The sequence below is a fragment of the Myotis nattereri genome, assembly GCF_964212035.1.
Source record: "Myotis nattereri genome assembly, chromosome: 13".
Classification (NCBI taxonomy): Eukaryota; Metazoa; Chordata; class Mammalia; order Chiroptera; family Vespertilionidae; genus Myotis; species Myotis nattereri.
The window spans coordinates 3,577,985-3,597,840 of record NC_138088.1 but is presented as its reverse complement, the minus strand read 5'-3'; the positions used below and the strand labels follow the sequence as shown (position 1 = coordinate 3,597,840).

The window sequence follows — 19,856 nt, the reverse complement described above, 5'->3', positions numbered from 1 at the left end:
GAGGCCCCGGGGCTTCATTTGCTGTCTACAAGAAAGAACAAGTTGTGTTATATGTGACAAGGAAGAATTCACCGGGCGTTTCTCCTCCCCTTTAATCATACCTTGATTTGCATGTGATTTTACTTCTGTCTCTAGTCTTAAACCATAAATGTAGGGAACACGGATTGAGCTTTTTGCCTTATATGCCTCCCTATCCTGGATGCCGGGATGGTGCCCTCAGAGAGGGGTCAACTACTGGGTGACACACCTTCCTATTGAGGCAAATTGAGGCCTAAGCAGATAAGGTGTGGAGATAGTGGGTGCAAGGACAGAGAGCTGTGGTTTCTGAAACAAGGCTTCCTGGGAGTGGTATTTGGGTTAGAACTTGTAAATGGGTGGAATTTGGACAGCGGGAGATTTGGGGAGTTGGAGTAGAGCTCAGATGGTCTGAGGAGAAGGCATATTTAGAAAGGTTGTGAGAGAGGGAACAGGTACATGGACTAGGACAAAACTATGAGACCCTGGGGTTTTGTTCTCCCCGCTGGTCAGATGGAGCCTTTGATGCTGACTGTCCCTGGGGGAGGGCTGCAGGCAGTGTCAGGCTGCACCAGCAGAGGGAGAACCTCCTGCACAGGGGCTGGGGGCAGCACTGGCACCTGGCAGACATCAGTTTGGCCAGACCGGATAGGACGCGTGGAGTCAAGGAAAAAGACCATGTCGAGTCAGAGAGAACCAGAAGGACTTGAGCAGAAGTGATGCCACTGATACAGAACCCGAGAAGAAAACTAACTTTCTGTCCTTGAAAGGGATTAAGCCCTGAAAAACAAATATTTAAGGAGAAGACATTCACTTAAAATATGTGGAGCACCGACTACCTGCAGGGCTACGTGTAACAAGGTGTTCGGTACAATTGTGGTGAATGCTACAAGTTCCGATGCTATGGAAAGAACAATGGGAGCCTGGCCACGTCTAGGAGATAAGCTTAGAGACGCCTTCTTTAAGGATGAGTAGGCGTCAACTAAGTAAGGGAGGGCGAGGGTAGAAGCGGAAGGACGCGCCTGGGTAACAGTTCTCACGTGCAGGAGGTGGCCTTGGAGGAGACCATGGTGGCCAGAATAGAGAGCGAGATTGTAGGGCCTGAGAGAGGTCCCCAGAGCAGGGTCAGACCAGATTATCTGGTCTCTGTCCTGCATGCAGAGGGAACTAATGCAGCACTAGTTAGAGTGAGTGTCTGACACCGCTCAGTGTGCCTTTGAAGCTTCACTCTGTGTGTGGTAGCGAATGGGATTGTTGCGGGGCAGGAGCCTGTAAGGAGCCCAGAAAGACAGTGATGTTAGCCCGTCCTAGCATTGGAGTCACTGAAGGGAAGAAAGCACTCAGTTATAAAGAATGAGTTGTGGGCATTGGGGAGGGGGGATTTCTGAAGAGAAACCAGTTCAGCAACTGGCTTGTCCTGGAGCCAGTGCAGGGGCAGGGGCAGTGGAGAGGGGAGTGGGACAGGGGCAGTGGAGAGGGGGAGTGGGGCAGGGGCAGTGGAGAGGGGAGTGAGGCAGGGGCAGTGGAGGGGGGCAGGGGCAGTGGAGAGGGGAGTGAGGCAGGGGCAGTGGAGAGGGGAGTGAGGCAGGGGCAGTGGAGGGGGGCAGGGGCAGTGGAGAGGGGAGTGGGGCAGGGGCAGTGGAGAGGGGAGTGGGGCGTGAAGAGTAGTTTCCACACTTGAAGAAAAACGGAAGACAGTTAGAAAGATGGCTGTTGTCCCACGAGAAAGATGTTTGTTGTTCGCAGAGATAAGTCTGGATCCCTGGGTGCAATCTGTAGGGGGACATGGGCATGCAGCCTGGATTCTAGATTGGCTCCTTCGCACACCAGCTCTGACCTGTGGCAGTGCCTCCACTTCCTCCTCTGTCAAATGGCAATTATAATACTACTTCCTTCATGAGACAGTCATGAGAATTAAATGAATAATCATATAATGACCTTAGCACAAAGGAGTATTTATATTTATAAATACTGCACCAGGTCAGTTACACAAATCCCCTGAAATAAAACAGCAGTATGAGACATTTATACAACAAAGAATTTGGTTTGACTGTCATTCCCAAATAGGATCTTTTTTTATAAGTGAATTTATTCAATAACAAATTTACAACATAAATGAAATGGATAAATTCCTAAAAAAAAAATTTTTAAGTGACACAAGATGAAATAGAGAATTTGAAGAGCCACAAAGCTAATAAAAAGAAGAGGTTATGCCCTACCTGGTTCAGCTCAGTAGACAGAGCATCAGCCTGTGGACTGAAGGTTCCCAGGTTCAATTCAAGTCAAGGGCACATGCCCGGGTTGCAGGCTCGATCCCCAGAAGGGGGCATGCCGGAAGCAGCCCATCAATGATTCTCTCTTACTGATGTTTCTATCTCTCTCTCCATCTCCCTTTCTGAAATCAATAAAAATATTTTTTAAAGTAGAGTTTATTATTTATAAAAAGCATAAATAACGTCTTTTCATAAGGAAAACACAAGGCATGGGTGATTTTACGGGCAAATTCAACCAAGAAATTTTAGAAGTGCCAGTCTTACACGTCACCTTTTGTGTTCAGTGAGCTCTGGGTATGATCTCTTGTTCTTATATTTTTAATTGATTTCAGAGAGGAAGGGAGAGAGAGAGAAACATCGATCGGCTGCCTCCTGCACACCCCCTACTGGGGATCGAACCCGCAACCCGGGCATGTACCCTGACCAGGAATCGAACCCTGACCTCGTTCATAGGTCTACGCTCAGCCAGGCCTCTTGTTATTTTTAAGCAAGACGCTAGATTGAAGAGTGCAGAATAGTGGACAAGGATATTGGTTATTCATAGCTCATTCTCCGTGGTGACAGCAAAAGGATGTTTGTGAGGCATTGCCAGCTCTAACCTGAGGCTGTACTAATAAAGATTTTTCCTTAAAATGATCAGAATTTCAAAATCAGGACAATAAGGAAGCATAGTTTTGTTATTTCCAGGCGTGAACCTGAACCACACGGCTCCTGTTGTGTAGCCCCACCTGGAAGAGCCAGTGTTCTCCCTGGGCTCCCAGGGCAGTTAGGTTTGCTGGGGGCCAGGACTGGCACCATGCCTGTCGGTGCCGGCATTCGCATTTCCACCGTTGAAAGCACTTGGCACTAGGCTTGCAGTTCTAAGTGTTCGTCATTCATGGGAGAGACTGTGGGAAACTAGTTCTGTCAATCACTTTACTAGACTGCTGTTTTTTCTTCCTTAATTTTGTTCTTTCTGTTGGCGTTTATACGAGTAATACAGTTCTCAGTCCTCCCTGTAAAAATAAACAATACAGAAAAACACCAGATCACTTTTTAACTCATCAAGCTAGGAATCTTTTGGGCGGTAGGGGTAAGTTGTGAAGTAAGGCACTTTATCTTGTTTCACATGGGTAGCAAATTGCCTTATTAAATAATCTGTACCTTAGCCATCATGTAAAATACTTTCTTCATTTTTATTGATTTCCTCTGTATAACTGGACTGCCCAGTTTCTTGTCTCACTAATCCAATTTGTCTATTCTTCCTTGAAGTAGAATTTCTAGGTTAGTAGGTTTTCTTATTTTGGTAACTATTCCATGTTGCCCCGAATTATTTTGTTCTCAGTAATACAGAACTGAGAACTGTATTACTTGTATAAATGCCATTTTTTTCCTTGAGTACTTTTGCTGGCCCACTTCTTTATATATATATATATATATATTGATTGATTGATTAATTTCAGAGAGGAAGGGAGAGGGAAAGATGGAAACATCAATGATGAGAAAAAATCATCCATCGGCTGCCTCCTCCACACCCCCTACTGGGGATCGAGCTACAACCCGGGCATGTGCCCTTGACCAGAATCGAACCCGGGACCTTTCAGTCTGCTCTATCCACTGAGCCCAGGGGTCCTCAAACTTTTTAAACAGGGGGCCAGTTCACTGTCCCTCAGACCGTTGGAGGGCCGGACTATAGTTTAAAAAAGAACTATGAAGAAATTCCTATGCACACTGCACATATCTTATTTTGAAGTAAAAAAACAAAACGGGAACAAATACAATATTTGTATTTGCATGTGGCCCGCTGGCTGTAGTTTGAGGACCCCTGACTGAGCCAAACCAGCTAGAGCCCACTTCTTTTTAGGCAAACTTGAGTTTATTTGTTTTTAAGTGCTTTTTTAAAAGTAGTATTTTATTGAATTTGTAGATTAGTTTGACAGAAGAATATCTTTACAACATTGAGCCTTCCCTCTGAAGAGCACCATAATGCCTCTTCCTTCGAAGCTCTGTTTTGGTGATGTACTCAAGTTTTAATGGTAGATTTTAAGACACTTAAGGCTTGAATATATCCTAAGTAGGATATAAGTATTGAAAGAATAATACTTTGTTATATTTTCATTAATTTCCGGGAGGAAGGGAGAAAGATAGAGAAACATCAATTATGATAATCATTGATTGGCTGCCTCCTGCTGCCTCCATTGGTGGTTGAGCTCTAACCCCAGCATGTGCCCTGACCAGGAATCGAAGTGTGACCTCCCCTGAGCCACGCTGGTCCTGGCCGGGCAGGAATAATACTTAAAAAAAAATTTTTTGTTGTTGATTTCAAAGAGTGCGACACATTGATTGGTTGCCTCCTGCACACACCCTGACCAGGCCAGGGATGGAGCCTGCAACCTAGGTACATGCCCTGACCGGAATCGAACCTGGGACCCTTCAGTCTGCAGGCTGACGCTCTATCCATTGAGCCAAACTGGCTAGGGCAGGAATCATACTTTTAAGCTATTAAAAATACTATCTGGCCCTGGCCAGTGTAGCTCAGTTGGGTGTCATCCCATGCACCAAAAGGTTGCCATTTCGATTCCCAGTCAGGGCACATGGCTAGGTTGTAGGTTTGATCAATGTTTCACTCTTGGATCGATATTTGTCTTTCTCTCTCTCTCTCTTTGAAAAAAATTAATAAAAAATCTTTTTTTAAAGAAAATACTACCTATTTTTGTGACATTATATTTGTACGTTAGGAATCTAGTTAAGTTAAATTCCTAACGCCCTGTTCCTCCCATTGGAAATATTAGTCTGGGAACAGAAATCTGAAAGAGTGAGTCATGTGCCTCTTGATGACACTCCTAAACAGCGTATTTTAGTTGCATGAGAATGTGTTTGGCTCTATCCTTGACTCCATTGGTACATCGTAGGAAATTCTCCTGAGGTTTCATCTCTGAAGTGCTGGCTTTCTCTTGCAGGATATTAATGCCCATGCCTGTGTCACTGGCAAGCCCATCAGTCAAGGTGGGATCCACGGACGGATCTCTGCTACTGGCCGAGGAGTTTTCCATGGAATCGAAAACTTCATCAATGAAGCCTCTTACATGAGCATTTTAGGAATGACACCAGGGTTTGGAGATAAAACATTTGTTGTTCAGGTAAAAGTTTTTGTTTCTTAAAGAATAACTTACAAGTTGCTTTTAGATTTGCAGTTTTTAAAATTTGATTATTTTTAATCTCTTAAGTTTTAGAATGGTTGTTTTCAGAATACTACACCCTTTATTGTGTGAGCTTTGGTATGATTATGTGACTAGAAGCAATTTAAGTATCTCTAGGATACATATGAAGCTATCACCAACTTCATTTTGTTTTTTAATATGTTTTTATTGATTGGCTGCCTCCTGCATGCCCCACACTGGGGATCGCACCTGAAATCCGGGCATGTGCCCTGACCAGGAATCAAATTGTGACCTCCTGGTTCATAAGTTGACACTCAACCACTGAGCCACACCGGCGGGGCATCACCAACTTCTTTTGATCAGTATTTAAAAAATGAAACTGTATCCAGAATGGGAAATCACTTAAACTATTAGGGGTACACAGAAAGAATTTGTTTGGTATTTGATTATTTTACTTAAAGGAATTAAGTTGAATGTTACTTTAAAATAGAAGTCATATTCCTCCCAATTAGTGACTTACCTTTTTAGTACCAAAGGACATCTGGTCATGAGGGACCTGGGTGGTATGGTTGGCACCACTATCATTTCTTTATAACTCACCAAGGCTGCACTGACTAAACTCCTTCAGGTCTCATTATCATAGACAACAAAGGGTTGGGTTCCTCATTGCTAAACATAGAAATTTATTGTTGAAGGGAAGCCATTTAGTCCAATGTTTCTTTTGGCAAAAGGATTTTGAGAATTTCTTTTAGCAGAATGTCAAGTTGCATTGGACAGAGTGTGACTTACCGTCTGTCTTTAGTAGGAAGTTGTTTTTTGTGTGTCATACGTAATTGTTCTTTACAGGGATTTGGTAATGTGGGCCTGCACTCTATGAGATATTTGCATCGCTTTGGTGCTAAATGCGTTGGTGTTGGTGAATCTGATGGGAGTATATGGAATCCAGATGGCATTGACCCAAAGGAACTGGAAGACTTCAAATTGGTATGTTAAAGCTAATATCTGAGCAGTTGAACTATCCTGAATATTGTCAAGTTTTGCAATAGCTTTATTTAAATCTATTTCCATTGCTTGCTTTTGTAAAATGTAACTTTAAAGATAACTTTGTCTTCATATAATTTGGCACTAAATATAAGCATTTAAACTCTGGTGCAGCTATTAATTCTGATATTCAATCAATTACAGCAACATGGATCAATCCTGGGTTTCCCCAAGGCAAAGGTTTATGATGGGAGCATCTTAGAGGCCGACTGTGACATACTGATCCCTGCTGCCAGTGAGAAGCAGCTGACCAAGTCCAACGCACCCAGAATCAAAGCCAAGGTAAAAGCAGAATAGAGACTATCCGACCTTCCTAATGGGATGCTATTGAAGGTCGAGGAAGTGCGTATCTTGGGTATCCTCTTTTTTGTTTGTTTGTTTGCAGCTTTATTGGGATATATACTACACATACCAGACAGTTCACCCAAGTGTAGAATTTAATGGCTTTTAGTATATTCAGAGTTGTGCAACCATCACCGGGGATTTCCTTTTAAACCAAATTTCCAAACAGTGGTTATGGAAATCAAAAGGTGAAAAAACACTTTTATATACTTTAGAGTAAAGTGACTTTATTGATTTTAGAGAGAGGAAGGGAGAGAAACATCAACGTGAGAGAAAAACATTGATTACTTGCCTCCTGCACACGCCCCAACTGGGGACCCACAACCTTTTGATGTTCGGCTCCAATCAACTGAGCCACACCGGCCAGGATGACTTTTATTAATTTGATTAAACTGGAATTACTCATTCCTACAACCTCCTACCCATACGTGCACATCTCTCGGCACTCAGTGAGGGGGTTTGGTGGTGGTGGCGGCGGCGACATTCCTATGTGTCCCTGACTTACAGATCATCGCTGAAGGTGCCAATGGGCCAACAACTCCAGAAGCGGATAAGATTTTCCTGGAGCGGAACATCATGGTTATTCCAGTAAGTCATCTGTTTGCCAGTTTTTAGATATGCTTGGCATCGTAATTGTTTTTGTAAGGAATTGTGGGAGGGAGGATCATTAGTTCAAGCTGTTAGTGAATTCATCTTTAGTTTGTGTTTAAGAAAATAAAATAGAAGCATGATTGTTAGTATAGTAAGCCTGTCAGTTTTCGCCTTAGCATTTTCTTCTAGCTTCAAGTTCTTCCTTGAGTATGTATTTAGCCTTCTTTAGAACCTAGTTATATAAATGTGTATTGTGCTAGAAATACTATTCTAACTTAAAATTAAAGATTGCTTTTACCACCCTTACCATATGCATTTCAAATGTCCCTGCAGCTTTGCTCAGAAAGCTAATGTGAGGAACATGTTTTCAGTGGATAAGCATGGGGTCAACACCAACAAGTTATTGACAATTGGAAGTTAGTGTGGATTTAGGGAGCATTTTAAAGAACCCCTTTGCTGAAAGCACTTAAAAATTCAATTTAACAGAACTAGACTGCCTTCGGTGGTAGAGGGAATGCTGCTCTTCTGGGGAGATTCCCCAGACAGTCCAGCCCACGGGAGTGGGCAGCAGTTTTGTCAGGAAACTGTTTCGGTGGAGAAGAGGCTCTAACCATAGCTGATTAAATGCTTGATTAGTAAAATAAAAAAATCAATTCAGATGGATTGGAAAGGGGGGTTGTTAAATTTAAGTGTGAAGTTCTAAGATATCTAAGATGTATTTGGAAAGGTTGACACTTAATCTGCTTTGATACTAAAATTGAGCTCTTAGTTTTATTGTAAGCTTTTATCTAAAACTATCATCTTATATCTTTGGCATCTTCCTGACGAATTTTTGTATGTAGGATCTCTACCTGAATGCTGGGGGAGTTACAGTATCTTACTTTGAGTGGCTGAAGAACCTAAATCATGTCAGCTATGGCCGTTTGACCTTCAAATATGAAAGGGATTCTAACTACCACTTGCTCAGTAAGTTCTGATGATCTTGTTCTCCAAAAATAATCTTTTGGGCCAGCTAGAAGGCTGGACAAAGCTTAAACTTAAGACCCGTTTCCTTTTTATAATTCTAAAGAACATAAATTAATTTCAGTATAGAAAACTATATTATTTTGCTTATGAGTCTTAGACCAAAAATATACGATTTCTTTATCAATATATTAGCTTCCTTAAATATATTTATATTCAGATGTTTGTTTTATAATGTAATATTCCAAGAACATAATCTATAAGTTAGTAAGAAGAAAGAGCATCAGTTTAAACTGGGGGCTCCTGTTGGTGTGCACCCCGTTTCTGCCTCTGGTTGCTCTGAGTAAAGGCCTGGGTAGTGGTGAGAATGTTTTAGTCTTCTGATGGAGAAGACTGTTTTTCTTGGACAAGAGTAGGCTCCAGGGCTAACAGTAGGATTTTCATGAGGCTGAAATAAGACCAAGACCTCCAACTGAGTGCCTTTACTCAACCTGCTCAGAATCGGGGTGAAGTGACCCATCTATTTCCGTTTCTTTCCCTCAGCATTTTCTTTTTTTAAAGAGCCAAGGAAAAACCCTGGTAATGGGTGTTATGGAAACAGAGCAGTGACCTAAATTCACTTTACATAGGAATTTGGCCAAGCGCTTTATCCTTTTAAATGGTTAACCCTTTCATGTCATTAATGTTGAAGGTTTCTATAACTCTTGGTTTTGGGATTGTGAATATAGTTGGGGACAACTGTTGCTACTGCTTGACTTTTTCTGATGGCATGATCTTCTCTTCTCTTGGCTTTTCATAGTGTCGGTTCAGGAGAGTTTGGAAAGGAAATTTGGGAAGCATGGTGGAACTATTCCTGTTGTGCCCACATCAGAGTTCCAAGACAGGATATCGGTGAGTGCTTGGAACATTTTCCACACGCTGCATGCTCTCTAGACTCGGGTCAGGTGTCTACATGAAAGTCATCGTAGGACTTGGAAGAACCCCAGTTCAAAATAAGTAACTAGTGTCTCTTCTGCTTTTGGCACCTTGACAATGCCGACGGCTCCACGGTGATGCTAATATAATGGCAAAGCGTTACTGCGAATTTAACTCGGTTAAGCTCAGAGAAATGGAAATGAAAATAAAAATTAGAACTATGAAAAATTAGAATTGCTATATGGGTACGAATAAGAGTGAAAACAGGTTAGAGAGAGTGTTTTACAGTAATTAGCAATTGACAAGGGTATATTAGTATTGCGCACACATCACAAAGAGAACTTCCTCACCAGGAAAGTGCGAAGGCATGGAAAGCAAGTCAGAGGAAATAGACCGAGACAAAATGTGCAACCTCACTGTTGGAGTACAAATTAAAATCAGGTCTCTCTAATCTATGAAACGAGCATAAACAATGGATCTTCTACTCACCATGTCTGCGGTGAAGCGGTTGTGCCTTTATTCTGATAACAATGCAGATTGGTGCAGCTCTTTGAAAAATTGAGTTGTTAGTGTTCCTATCCTTTGTCATAATAATGTCCGCTCTGGGGACTTATCCTAAGAAAATCATTCCAAAGGAGTGGAATGGCTCCGTGCATGAGAATGTCATCGGAATTGTGTTCTCAATCAGTTTTAAAGTTACTTTGATTTAAATGGCATATAGATGGCAGGAAAATGGCTCAGTTATAATATATCTTCTTATGAAATGAAATATTCAGTCATGGAAATATCAGCAATTTTCAACCTTCTCCATCTCATGGCACATACTAACTAATGACTAAAATTTTGTGGCACACCAAAAAATACATTTTTTTGCTGATTTGACTCCTCCCCACCATGAACCCCCCCCCCAAAAAAAAGTATAATTTTGATTAATTCACATGGGACGGCTATTGTTGTGTTGGCTGTTGTCATTTTTTTTATTTGACAGTCTAAGGGGAAAGAGGTCAGTGCCCCTCTGGTACTGCATGTTTTAAACGTTCTTGCAGCACATCGGGTGAAGATCGCTGAACTATATGGAAACATGGGGAAAAGTTAAGGGTTTTGTTTTGAAGATGCTTTTGCCACTCTGGGTACTAACTGTTCCCCTAAATGAATCTTCCCCTTTCCCAGAGGCATGTCTGTTAGTTCTGGTCCCTCTGTCAGAAATGCCGTACTCTCTTCTTTCTTAGGTATCACCACATCTCTGCAGCCTTTCCTGAAAGTGCCCTCTGCACGCCAGAGCTGTGGGCATCCTGCTCTTCAGTGGGTTTCTTGCTTCTCTCAGTACCTGCCTGGCACATAGCCACTCATATTGAAATTTCCAGAGGGAGCACAAAAAGAGGACAGCCAGCTAGTTAGGCAATAAGTAGGGCAACAGCTATGATGACTTTCTTTTTATCCTTTTAAAATAATTGTTGCCCAATCTATTGGTCTCCCAATTTTCAAATGCTTGCAGTTCTTCTAATTTTAGACTTGAGTGCTATGTCTCACCTCCTAACTGTTGTAGGAATCCTATATAATAAAAGCCTAATATGCTAAGTGTCCCGTCAACTGGTCGGCTGTTTAACCAATCAAAGCATAATATGCTAATGATATGCTAAGGCTGCTCTACCACTCGCTATGATGTGCACTGACCACCAGGGGACAGACAGTCAGCTGGTCAACCAGTCGCTATGATGTGCACTAATCATCGGGGGCAGACGCACTGACCGGTAGGTTAGCTTGTTGCTGGGGTCTGGCCGATCAGGACTGAGCGAGACAGGCTTAACACGCCCTGGAGCCCTCCCGTGGTCCCTTCCCAACTGGCCAACCTCCCGCATCCCTCCCCGGCCCTGATGTGCACCGGTGCGGTCCCTCAGCCTGGCCTGTGCCCTCTTGCAATCCGGGACCCCTTGGGGCATGTTGGAAGGCCAGTTTCAGCCCGATCCTATAGGCCAGGCCAAGGGACGCCACTAGTGCACAAATTCGTGCACCGGGCCTCTACTCTTGTAAAGAAGTGTCAGTTGAAAAACCAGTTCTTTTCCAGCTCCTTCCCTAGCCACGTTCTGGGCCTTCCAAGACCTACCATCTTTTCACTGTCCCTCATCACCCCTAATGTCCTCAGCATTCTCTGTATCTAACATAAATTCCATGCTCCATCATCACAGTGACTCCTGTTCTAGTTTTGCTTCATTGATCCCCCTGTTAACACCTGAGCCCTGATAACATCCAGATCTTTGCCCCCTGTGGCTGGAGGCCCTGCAGACTGCTCAGATCCTAAACACTAGCATCATAGATTCTTAGAGCCACCCCTATTCCATTTATTTTCTAATTCTCCTAAATATCGTATTTTCTCCCCTCTCTCTCCTGCACTCCAGCTCATGACCTGGTATATGCTCACAGAGAACACTGAAGCAGACAGAACTTCCCCATGTACCCAGCTCCTGGCATCTGTACCCTGCCTTGTGTCAGCTCTCTTGTTACAGAGCAACCCTGTACTTCCATCTAACCCCAAGTCCTGCTATGGGCATTGGGGGCCCGTTTTCAACTTACCAAATGCGTAACTCAAGCAAATCCTTCCCTCTGTTCTGCATCACCAATCCTCCCTCAACTTATCAAATGCGTAACTCAAGCAAATCCTTCCCTCTGTTCTGCATCACCAATCCTCCCTCTATGCAGTCATTTCTATTGGTGTTCTAAATGCTGTCCTAAAAATATATAAATCTGCCCTGACTGGTTTAGCTCAGTGGATAGAGCGTCGGCCTGCGGACTGAAAGGTCCCAGGTTTGATTCCAGTCAAGGGCATGTACCTTGGTTGCGGGCACATCCCCAGTGTGGGATGTGCAGGAGGCACTGATCTAAGTTTCTCTCTCATCAATGTTTCTAACTCTCTATCCCTCTCCCTTCCTCTCTGTAAAAAAATCAATAAAAATATATTTAAAAAAAAATTATATATATCTTACCGTGCCAGTGTGGCTCAGTGGTTGAGCATCGATCTATGAACTAGGAGGTTGCGGTTCAATTCCCGGTCAGGGCACATGCCCGGGTTGTGGGCTCAATCCTCAGTGCAGGGCGTGCAGGAGGCAGCCAATCAATGACTCTCTTTCATCGTTGATGTTTCTATCTCTCTCTTCCTCTTCCTTCCTCTCTGAAATCAATAAAAGTATAATTTTTTTAATATATCTTTATTGATTTCAGAGAAGAAGGGAGAAGTAAAGAGAGATAGAAACATCAATGATGAGAGAGAATCATTGATTGGCTGCCTCCTGCACATCCCCTACTGGGGATCAAGCCCGCAACCTAGGCATGTGCCCTTTATCAGAATCGAACCTGGGACCCTTCAGTCAGGAGGCTGACGCTCTATCCACTGAGCCAAACCAGCTAGGGCAAAGTATAGTTTTTTAAAAAATTATATTTATACTAGGGGCCCAGTGCATGAATTCATACACCTTGAAAGGAACTGTGGGCCGTGAGGCTGCAGTGGGCACAGGGACAGGTCTCAGCCCATCCTCCGCGCCCCCACCCAGCCCCTCCCACCGTGGCCCCTGGTCCTGTCTGCTGGCAGCCCCACTCCTGCTGCTGCAGCTCCCATGCACTGATGGTGCTGGCCCGCTCGCATCCACTGACGGCGCAGTGATTAGGGCCGCACCAGCAGCAGGTGCAAGCAGGGCCTGCGCTGTCAGCAGGTGCAAGTGGCGGCTGCTGCCCCAATTGCCACTCAGGGGCAGGGGGAGGTGGAGAAGCCCTCAGGGATGATCAGGGCCAGCAGCAGTTGCAAGCGCCAGGTGGGACTACGGCGCACGGGGGCAAAGAATTTTCAATAACCACCAGAGGTTTGCCCCGATGTCTGACTGGTGCCCCATCTTGGTCAGGTGCCCCTGCTCACCTGCTCCACCATCCTGCCTCAGCCAGCACCCACCATGTTCCACGCTCTGCCCCCTGCTCCCAACATCCACCATGTTTTGCGCGTGCCCCCTGGTGGTCAGCACACGTCATAGCAACCAGTTGTTCGGTTGTTCAGTCTATTTGCATATTAGGGTTTTATATATAGAAGGTGTGTGTGTGTGTGTGAATCTTAATCCCACTTATTCTTCCAGGTCTTGCCATTTTTATTTCCCTTATGGCAAGCCTCCTTAAGAGTTGTAAATACTCTGTGTCCAGTTCTTCTATACTCAAACCTATGTCACTCCACCAAAACTGTCTTGTCAAGGTAGCCAGTGGCACCTGCACTGCCAAATCCAGTGTCACTTCTCAGTCCTTGTCTTCCTTCACCTACCTGCAGCTGTTGTCACAGTGTTCTCTTCCCCTGAAATGTTTTCTTTCGCCTTCCAGGTAGCACAGTCACTTGGTTTTCTCCTTACTTCACTATCATTCCATCTCATTGCCTTTTGCTTATTCTTATCAGCTCTCTACTCACTTAACATTGGAGAGGCTTGATCCCTGAACCAGATCTCTTTCAGAATTCAGTTTTGATGATCTCACTCAGCCTCAGGGTTTTAAGTCCAAGTATCTATTCCCACCGGAATATACTAGTAAGCTCTATGAGAAGAGAGAATTGTCGTCATTGTGTGCTCTGCTGTGACCTGCAATGCCTAGAAGCGGGCCTGGCACACAGTAGGTACTCAGTAAAGGTTTTGACGGTTGAGTGATAGGGTCAGAGAAACTGCAGTGTTCCATCTGTTGAGCAGATCATCTTCTTACCTTGGTAGAAGTAAATAAAGCTTAATTCTTAGTTGATACAAATGTTATAGAAATATACCTTCTTAATTGTATAGTGTTAATTGGGTGAAGTTTGGCATAGATAACTTGTATTGGTGACCCACTTTATACATTTTTATCTGGCTCTCAGGATGTTTTTGATAGCTGTATATATCATACTAGGGGCCCGGTGCACGAAATTCGTGCACTGGGTGTGGGGGGGGGGGGGCGGGGGGAGTGTCCCTCAGCCCAGCCTGCCCCCTCTCACATACTGGGAGCCCTCAGGCGTTGACCCCCATCACCCTCCGATCGCCTGATCGGCCCCTTGCCCAGGCCTGACGCCTCCGCCAGAGGTGTCAGGCTTGGACAGGGGACCCCCATCTCCCCCCAATCACTGGCTCTGGCCCCCGCCCAGGCCTGAGGCCTCTGGCCCAGGAATCATGCCTGGGCAGGGGACCCCCATCTCCCTCTGATCGCTTGCTCCACCCCCCACCCAAGCCTGACGCCTCTGACCCAGGCTTCAGGCCTGGGCAAGGGGACCATCATATCCCCCCAATCCCCGGCTCCGCCCCCCACCCAGGCCTGATGCCTCAGCCAGAGGAGTTGACCCTCATCACCCTCCGATCACCAATCACCGGATCGGCCCCTTGACCAGGCCTGAGGCCTCCGGCAGAGGTGTCAGGCCTGGGCAGGGGACCCCCAGCTCCCTGCGGTTGCAGGCTCCACCTCTGCCCAGGCCTAACGCCTCTGGCCTAGGCGTCCGGCCCGGGCAGCGGGGACCGGCAGTGGCAGTGGGGGGCGTCGCGATCGTGGGCTTCGCTTTAGGCCCAGGCAAGGGACCCCTAGCTCCTGGGACTGCCAGCTTCAACCTTGCCCAGCTCCCATCGCTGGCTCCACCCCTACTTCCTGCTATCACTGGCCAGGGCGGCAAAGGCGCCTGATTCTCCGATCATGGCTGGGGGGCAGGACAAAGGCAGCCCCCCAGCTCTTAGCTCCCCGCTGGGTTTCAGATCACTGTCAGTGGCAGGGGGCTTCTTCCTGCTTTCCCTTTCGCCTCCCTGCATTGTGCCTACATATGCAAATTAGCCGCCATCTTGTTGGCAGTTAACTGCCAATCTTAGTTGGCAGTTAATTTGCATATAGCCCTGATTAGCCAATGAAAACGGTATCGCCGTACGCCAATTACCATTTTTCTCTTTTATTAGTGTAGATTAGGAACAGTGGTGAGAGTTAATTGTCATAACATTTTAGAAAGTGTTCCAGAACACAAATTAAATAGAGGAATCTCTTGAAACAAATAGACTATCAGTGATAAGAGATCATTGGCATAGGAAAGAGATGAGCTGGCCTGGTGGTCAAAGATCCTGGGTTATATCCCAGCTCTAAAACTAGCTACTGGCAAACCTGGCCAACTTCTCTGGTTGACAGCTTCCTCATCAGTAGAATTGGGGGGTTCCTTAGAGCTGCTAACACTCATCCAGCTTTACACGTGGTGACACTGCTAACTAGAGCTCAGGACTCTCCCCCGAGCTGCTCCTGGAGGTGCAGGTGCCTTTCTGTGCCCCGTGTGTCCCTGGTGGGCTGGGGACTGAACGTTCATGCACTGGACGTGGCTGGGCCTGCTCCCGGGGCGCTGTGGCATCTCAGGGGCCGGTGCTGATCTCATCACTTGCCTTCCTGGTTCATTGTTTTCTGTGTTCATTGTTTTACTGTGTAAGCTCTTACTTCATGAGTATTTGTTTACTGTCAAATACAGTGAAAAGTAACTTATGGTTAAAATGCAACTACCTAATTAGGTATGAAGATATTACACAAAAATTAGGTATATCTTTAATTCTGCTGGCTGTGTATTGACTTGAGAACCTTCGTGCTCAGGGAGGTGAAGCGTGTGCTGGGATGGTTTTATTCACTTCATGTTCTTTTTCCTGACAGGGGGCATCTGAGAAAGACATCGTGCACTCCGGCTTAGCCTACACCATGGAGCGCTCAGCCAGGGTACGTGCACATGCTGCTGTTTCTATGGTGACTCAAAGGGCAGCCCAGTGTGGTCTCAGCCCCAGACTGTGCGTGAGCGTGTGATCCTCATTTGTGTGTGGCAAAGCACATGCTTTTTCGGTCTTGAATGATAGCCAGTGTTTTCAGGGTCTTGAATATGTTTATCAGGCTTATGGAAATAAGTAGTAATGCCAAGTAGGAGGAAGTGAGGTTTGGTTAAATATCAAGTAGTCAGCCAAAGTGGATTGGAACTCAGTGCACATTCCATTATCCTATAGCAAGCGACCTCACTATAGAATGTTATATAAATGAAAGGTTTTTTGACCACTTGATTCTTATTTCAAGATCTTAAACACAGTTTAAGTCCAGTTTTCCTAATTTATTGAGCAGATGCTACCTTCTTGGATTTAAGTTGGAATAGCACAACAGGTATTACATACTGTGAATTTATCCTTTTAAAGTATATAATTTTGCAGCCTTAAATATACTCAGAGAGCTACATAGCCATCACCACTAACTACAGGTCACTTTCCTCACCCCATTCTTAGTTCTTACATATTATCACAGAGTATGTCAAATGAATTCATTCCTGATAACACGATGTCTGAAGAACACAGACAGCTCACACCTAAAATTCTGAAGAGCAACATCTTGCTGCTGCCTAGTCAGTGGTTAATTTAATTCCAGAGAATTAGTCCTTCCTGACTAGAGGTTATTCTCCTGTCTGAGTAGTTTTTTTCTTGCTTCCCAAGTCCTACACTGAAATGGGGACAGGAAACTTGTGCCAGGCCCTTATGTGCCTGTGTGTTCATGGCCTGGATGCTGTGTCGAGTGGTCTTCACTATTTTTTCTACTTTGTTTCAGCAAATCATGCGCACAGCCATGAAATATAACCTGGGATTGGACCTGAGAACAGCTGCCTACGTCAATGCCATTGAGAAAGTCTTCAAGGTGTACAATGAAGCCGGTTTGACCTTCACATAGATGGATTGCCGCTGACTTCTTTACTACCCTCTTCACCTCTTCATCGTAGACCTATCACAAGTTTACATGTAACCACAGATCTTTCTCTCATTGCTTATTAGACAGTGGACAACATTCTCATAGGTTGACTCAAATGAGACCCTTAAGAAAAGAGAAATTAAGGTTAGGGAATCGTGTGCAAAACTAAAAGTAGATGCCAGAGAGCCATTTGGGTGTATCAGCAAAAGAGCTCAATTCTATAGATTACAAACAGAAATAAATGCTGTTTCTCTTTATGCATTTTATTCTTTTCGAATAAAACAAGTACATGCTGCTGTAATAAAATTGCCTTTAATCACTTACTAAGCCTAATCTTGACTAAGCAGTGAATGCCTATAAACATAATGAATGAAAAGCTAGTATTTTTATAACATAACACAGTATCATTTATAGCTTATCAATAGTATGCTGTCCAACAAAACAAAAAGCCCAATGGAGAGCTAGTTATCTTCTTTCCTATCATTGCATAGCAAATGATGGCACCTATTTCTGTTGTGTGAGACTGTCAGAATTTATTAACCACATTGATGACATATAGTCCAAAGAATGTAGTAACCTCCTCATGTTAATTAATTGTTCTTCACTTTTCAAAGTCTATTGTGTTGCCTGATTGAACAGTAATTTAAATAGAGTGTCCCAGAAAAAAACCACTTGGGCTCCCTCTTTGGAGTCTGGCTGGCAGCTCTGAGCATTGCCAATAATAGCCCAACTCACCCTGATTTTGTATCCCCTTCCAGGGGCCTCCCCTTCGGCACAGCTTCACCAGCGGCCTGGAGACAGCCTGGGGTTGGCGGTTGTGTTTTGCCAGGGCCTTTTGACTAGTAGTGTCCCAATGAAGTGCTAGATATTATTTATGTAAGAATGAGCTTTTTCTTTTTTTAACAATAATATCCTTTCAGAAATTTCTAACTACTTTGTAACTGCATGACTTAACCTGGTGATAAAAGCAGTTATTAAAAGTCTACCTTTTCCAAAGCTTATGTTTCTTTTCTGTTTTTATATTTTAATAGTGTCTCTTAGTAGGTGATGAAAATACAATTGGGTTTCTGGAGTTTTTGAAACAACCACCTAAATAACATTACTATTGCTATGTTGTGAGTGACCAAATTTCATTCTTAAATTCTTTTGTTTCATTATATTGAACTAGAGGCCAGGTGCACAAAAATTTGTGCCCTCGGGGGGGAGGGTGGTCCCTCAGCCCGGCCTGTGCCCTCTCGCAGTCTGGGACCTCTCGGGAGATAATGACCTGCTGGCTTAGGCCTGCTCCCAGGTGGCAGGGGGCAGGCCTAATCCCTAGGTGCAGCCCCTGGTCGGGCTCAGAGCAGGGCCGATTGGGGAGTTGGGGCGCTGCCCCCTGTCATGCACAGAGAAGGGCGGATCAGGAGGTTGTGATGCCACCCTCAGTCACGCTCAGGGTAGGGCCAATTGGGGGGTTGGGGCACCGCCCCCTGTCACACTCAAGGCAGGGTCGATGGGGAGGTTGCGGCGCCACCCCCTGTCACGCACAGAGCAGGGCCAATCAGGGGGTTGGGGTACTGCCCCCTGTCACTCACAGAGCTCCCCCTATCAGGCACAGAGCAGGGCTGATCAGGGGGTTGGGGCGCCTTCCCCTGTCACAAACAGAGCGGGGTGGATAGGGAGGTTTTGGCCCCACCCCCTGTCACACACACAGCCGCAGGGCCATCAGGGGGTTTGGGCGCTGCCCCCTGTCATGCTGATCCCGGTGCCGGGAGGCCTCGCGGCTCCGCCGATCTCAGTGCTGGGAGGCATATTACCTTTTTACTATATAGGATAGAGGCCTGGTGCACGGGTTGGGGCCGGCTGGTTTATCCTGAAGGGTGTCCTGGATCAGGGTGGGGGTCCCCACTGGGGTGCTTGGCCAGCCTGGGTGAGGGGATGATGGCTGTTTGCAGCTGGTCACACACCCTTAAGGGTGTGGGTCCCCACTGGGGTGCCTGGCCAGTCTGGGTGAGGGGCTGAGGGCTGTTTTCAGGCTGGCAGGTGACTGAAGCTCCCAATTGCTCCTTTTTTTCTTTTTCTTTTTTATTCTGGGCCAGCTTTAGCTCTGGCTCCAGCTCTTAGGCCTCAGCTGCTGAAAGCAGGTATCTGGTTTGTTTGCGTTCTATAATCGAAACTCTGTATCAACTCCAGGTCTGAGATCCCGGCTCGCTGAACTCTGGTTTCTGGGGTTTTGTTTAGCTTCTATATTTGTTACAATGTTTCAAACTGCAGGCTCAGAGGCCGGCAAGGCAGGCGGGGAACGTTGGAGTCCTCCATCACTGAAGCAAGCAAGCCTCATGTTTGCTTCCAGCTGCCTGGCTGCTGGCCGCCATCTTGGTTGGCAGTTAATTTGCATATCGCCCTGATTAACCAATGGGAAGGGTAGCGGTCGTACGCTAATTACCATATTTCTCTTTTATTAGATAGGATAGGAAATGGCTCTCAAGTTGATACACTGAAGTAATCTCTTCAGTGCCGGTTTTTAATGAAGGAAGGTTTCATTGCTTAGGGTTTGTTTTTAATTATTTAATCACAGAATGTATAAGTTTAAGGCAATACTAACCATAATCAGCAAAAATGGATTCTAGACCTGCTTCCACCAATGACTTAGCTGCCAGATCTGGACTCTGCTTCATCCTGAGTAGGCCCCATGGACCAGGAGCCCTTCCCAAGTGCTAGTTGCCGGCCCCCCAGGCAGAGCACTAGATGTGCTGGAGAAGGTGCTGAAAACAAGTGTCAGAAGAGAACAGCACTGGCGGACAGTAAGTTCAGGTCATGTGATGATCAGGCCTTAGTCTTGGCCTTTGGCTAACTTCCTGGGAGTAGGCATAACTTTTTTAAA

The 19,856-nt window shown here is 45.3% G+C and overlaps 1 protein-coding gene across 1 annotated transcript in view; it reads left to right on the top strand.

Annotated features, from left to right (window-relative positions):
• GLUD1 (glutamate dehydrogenase 1) overlaps positions 1-17,989 on the top strand; it is a 37,004-nt gene extending 19,015 nt beyond the window's left edge. Inside the window, exons 6-13 of the mRNA XM_081104826.1 lie at positions 5,228-5,407; positions 6,275-6,412; positions 6,614-6,751; positions 7,319-7,399; positions 8,245-8,368; positions 9,165-9,256; positions 15,929-15,991; positions 16,856-17,989. Of these exons, the coding sequence (XP_080960952.1) occupies positions 5,228-5,407; positions 6,275-6,412; positions 6,614-6,751; positions 7,319-7,399; positions 8,245-8,368; positions 9,165-9,256; positions 15,929-15,991; positions 16,856-16,975 (936 nt within the window). The 3' untranslated portion in view covers positions 16,976-17,989. The remainder of the gene's footprint in view (positions 1-5,227; positions 5,408-6,274; positions 6,413-6,613; positions 6,752-7,318; positions 7,400-8,244; positions 8,369-9,164; positions 9,257-15,928; positions 15,992-16,855) is intronic.
• Positions 17,990-19,856: the final 1,867 nt, after the last annotated feature.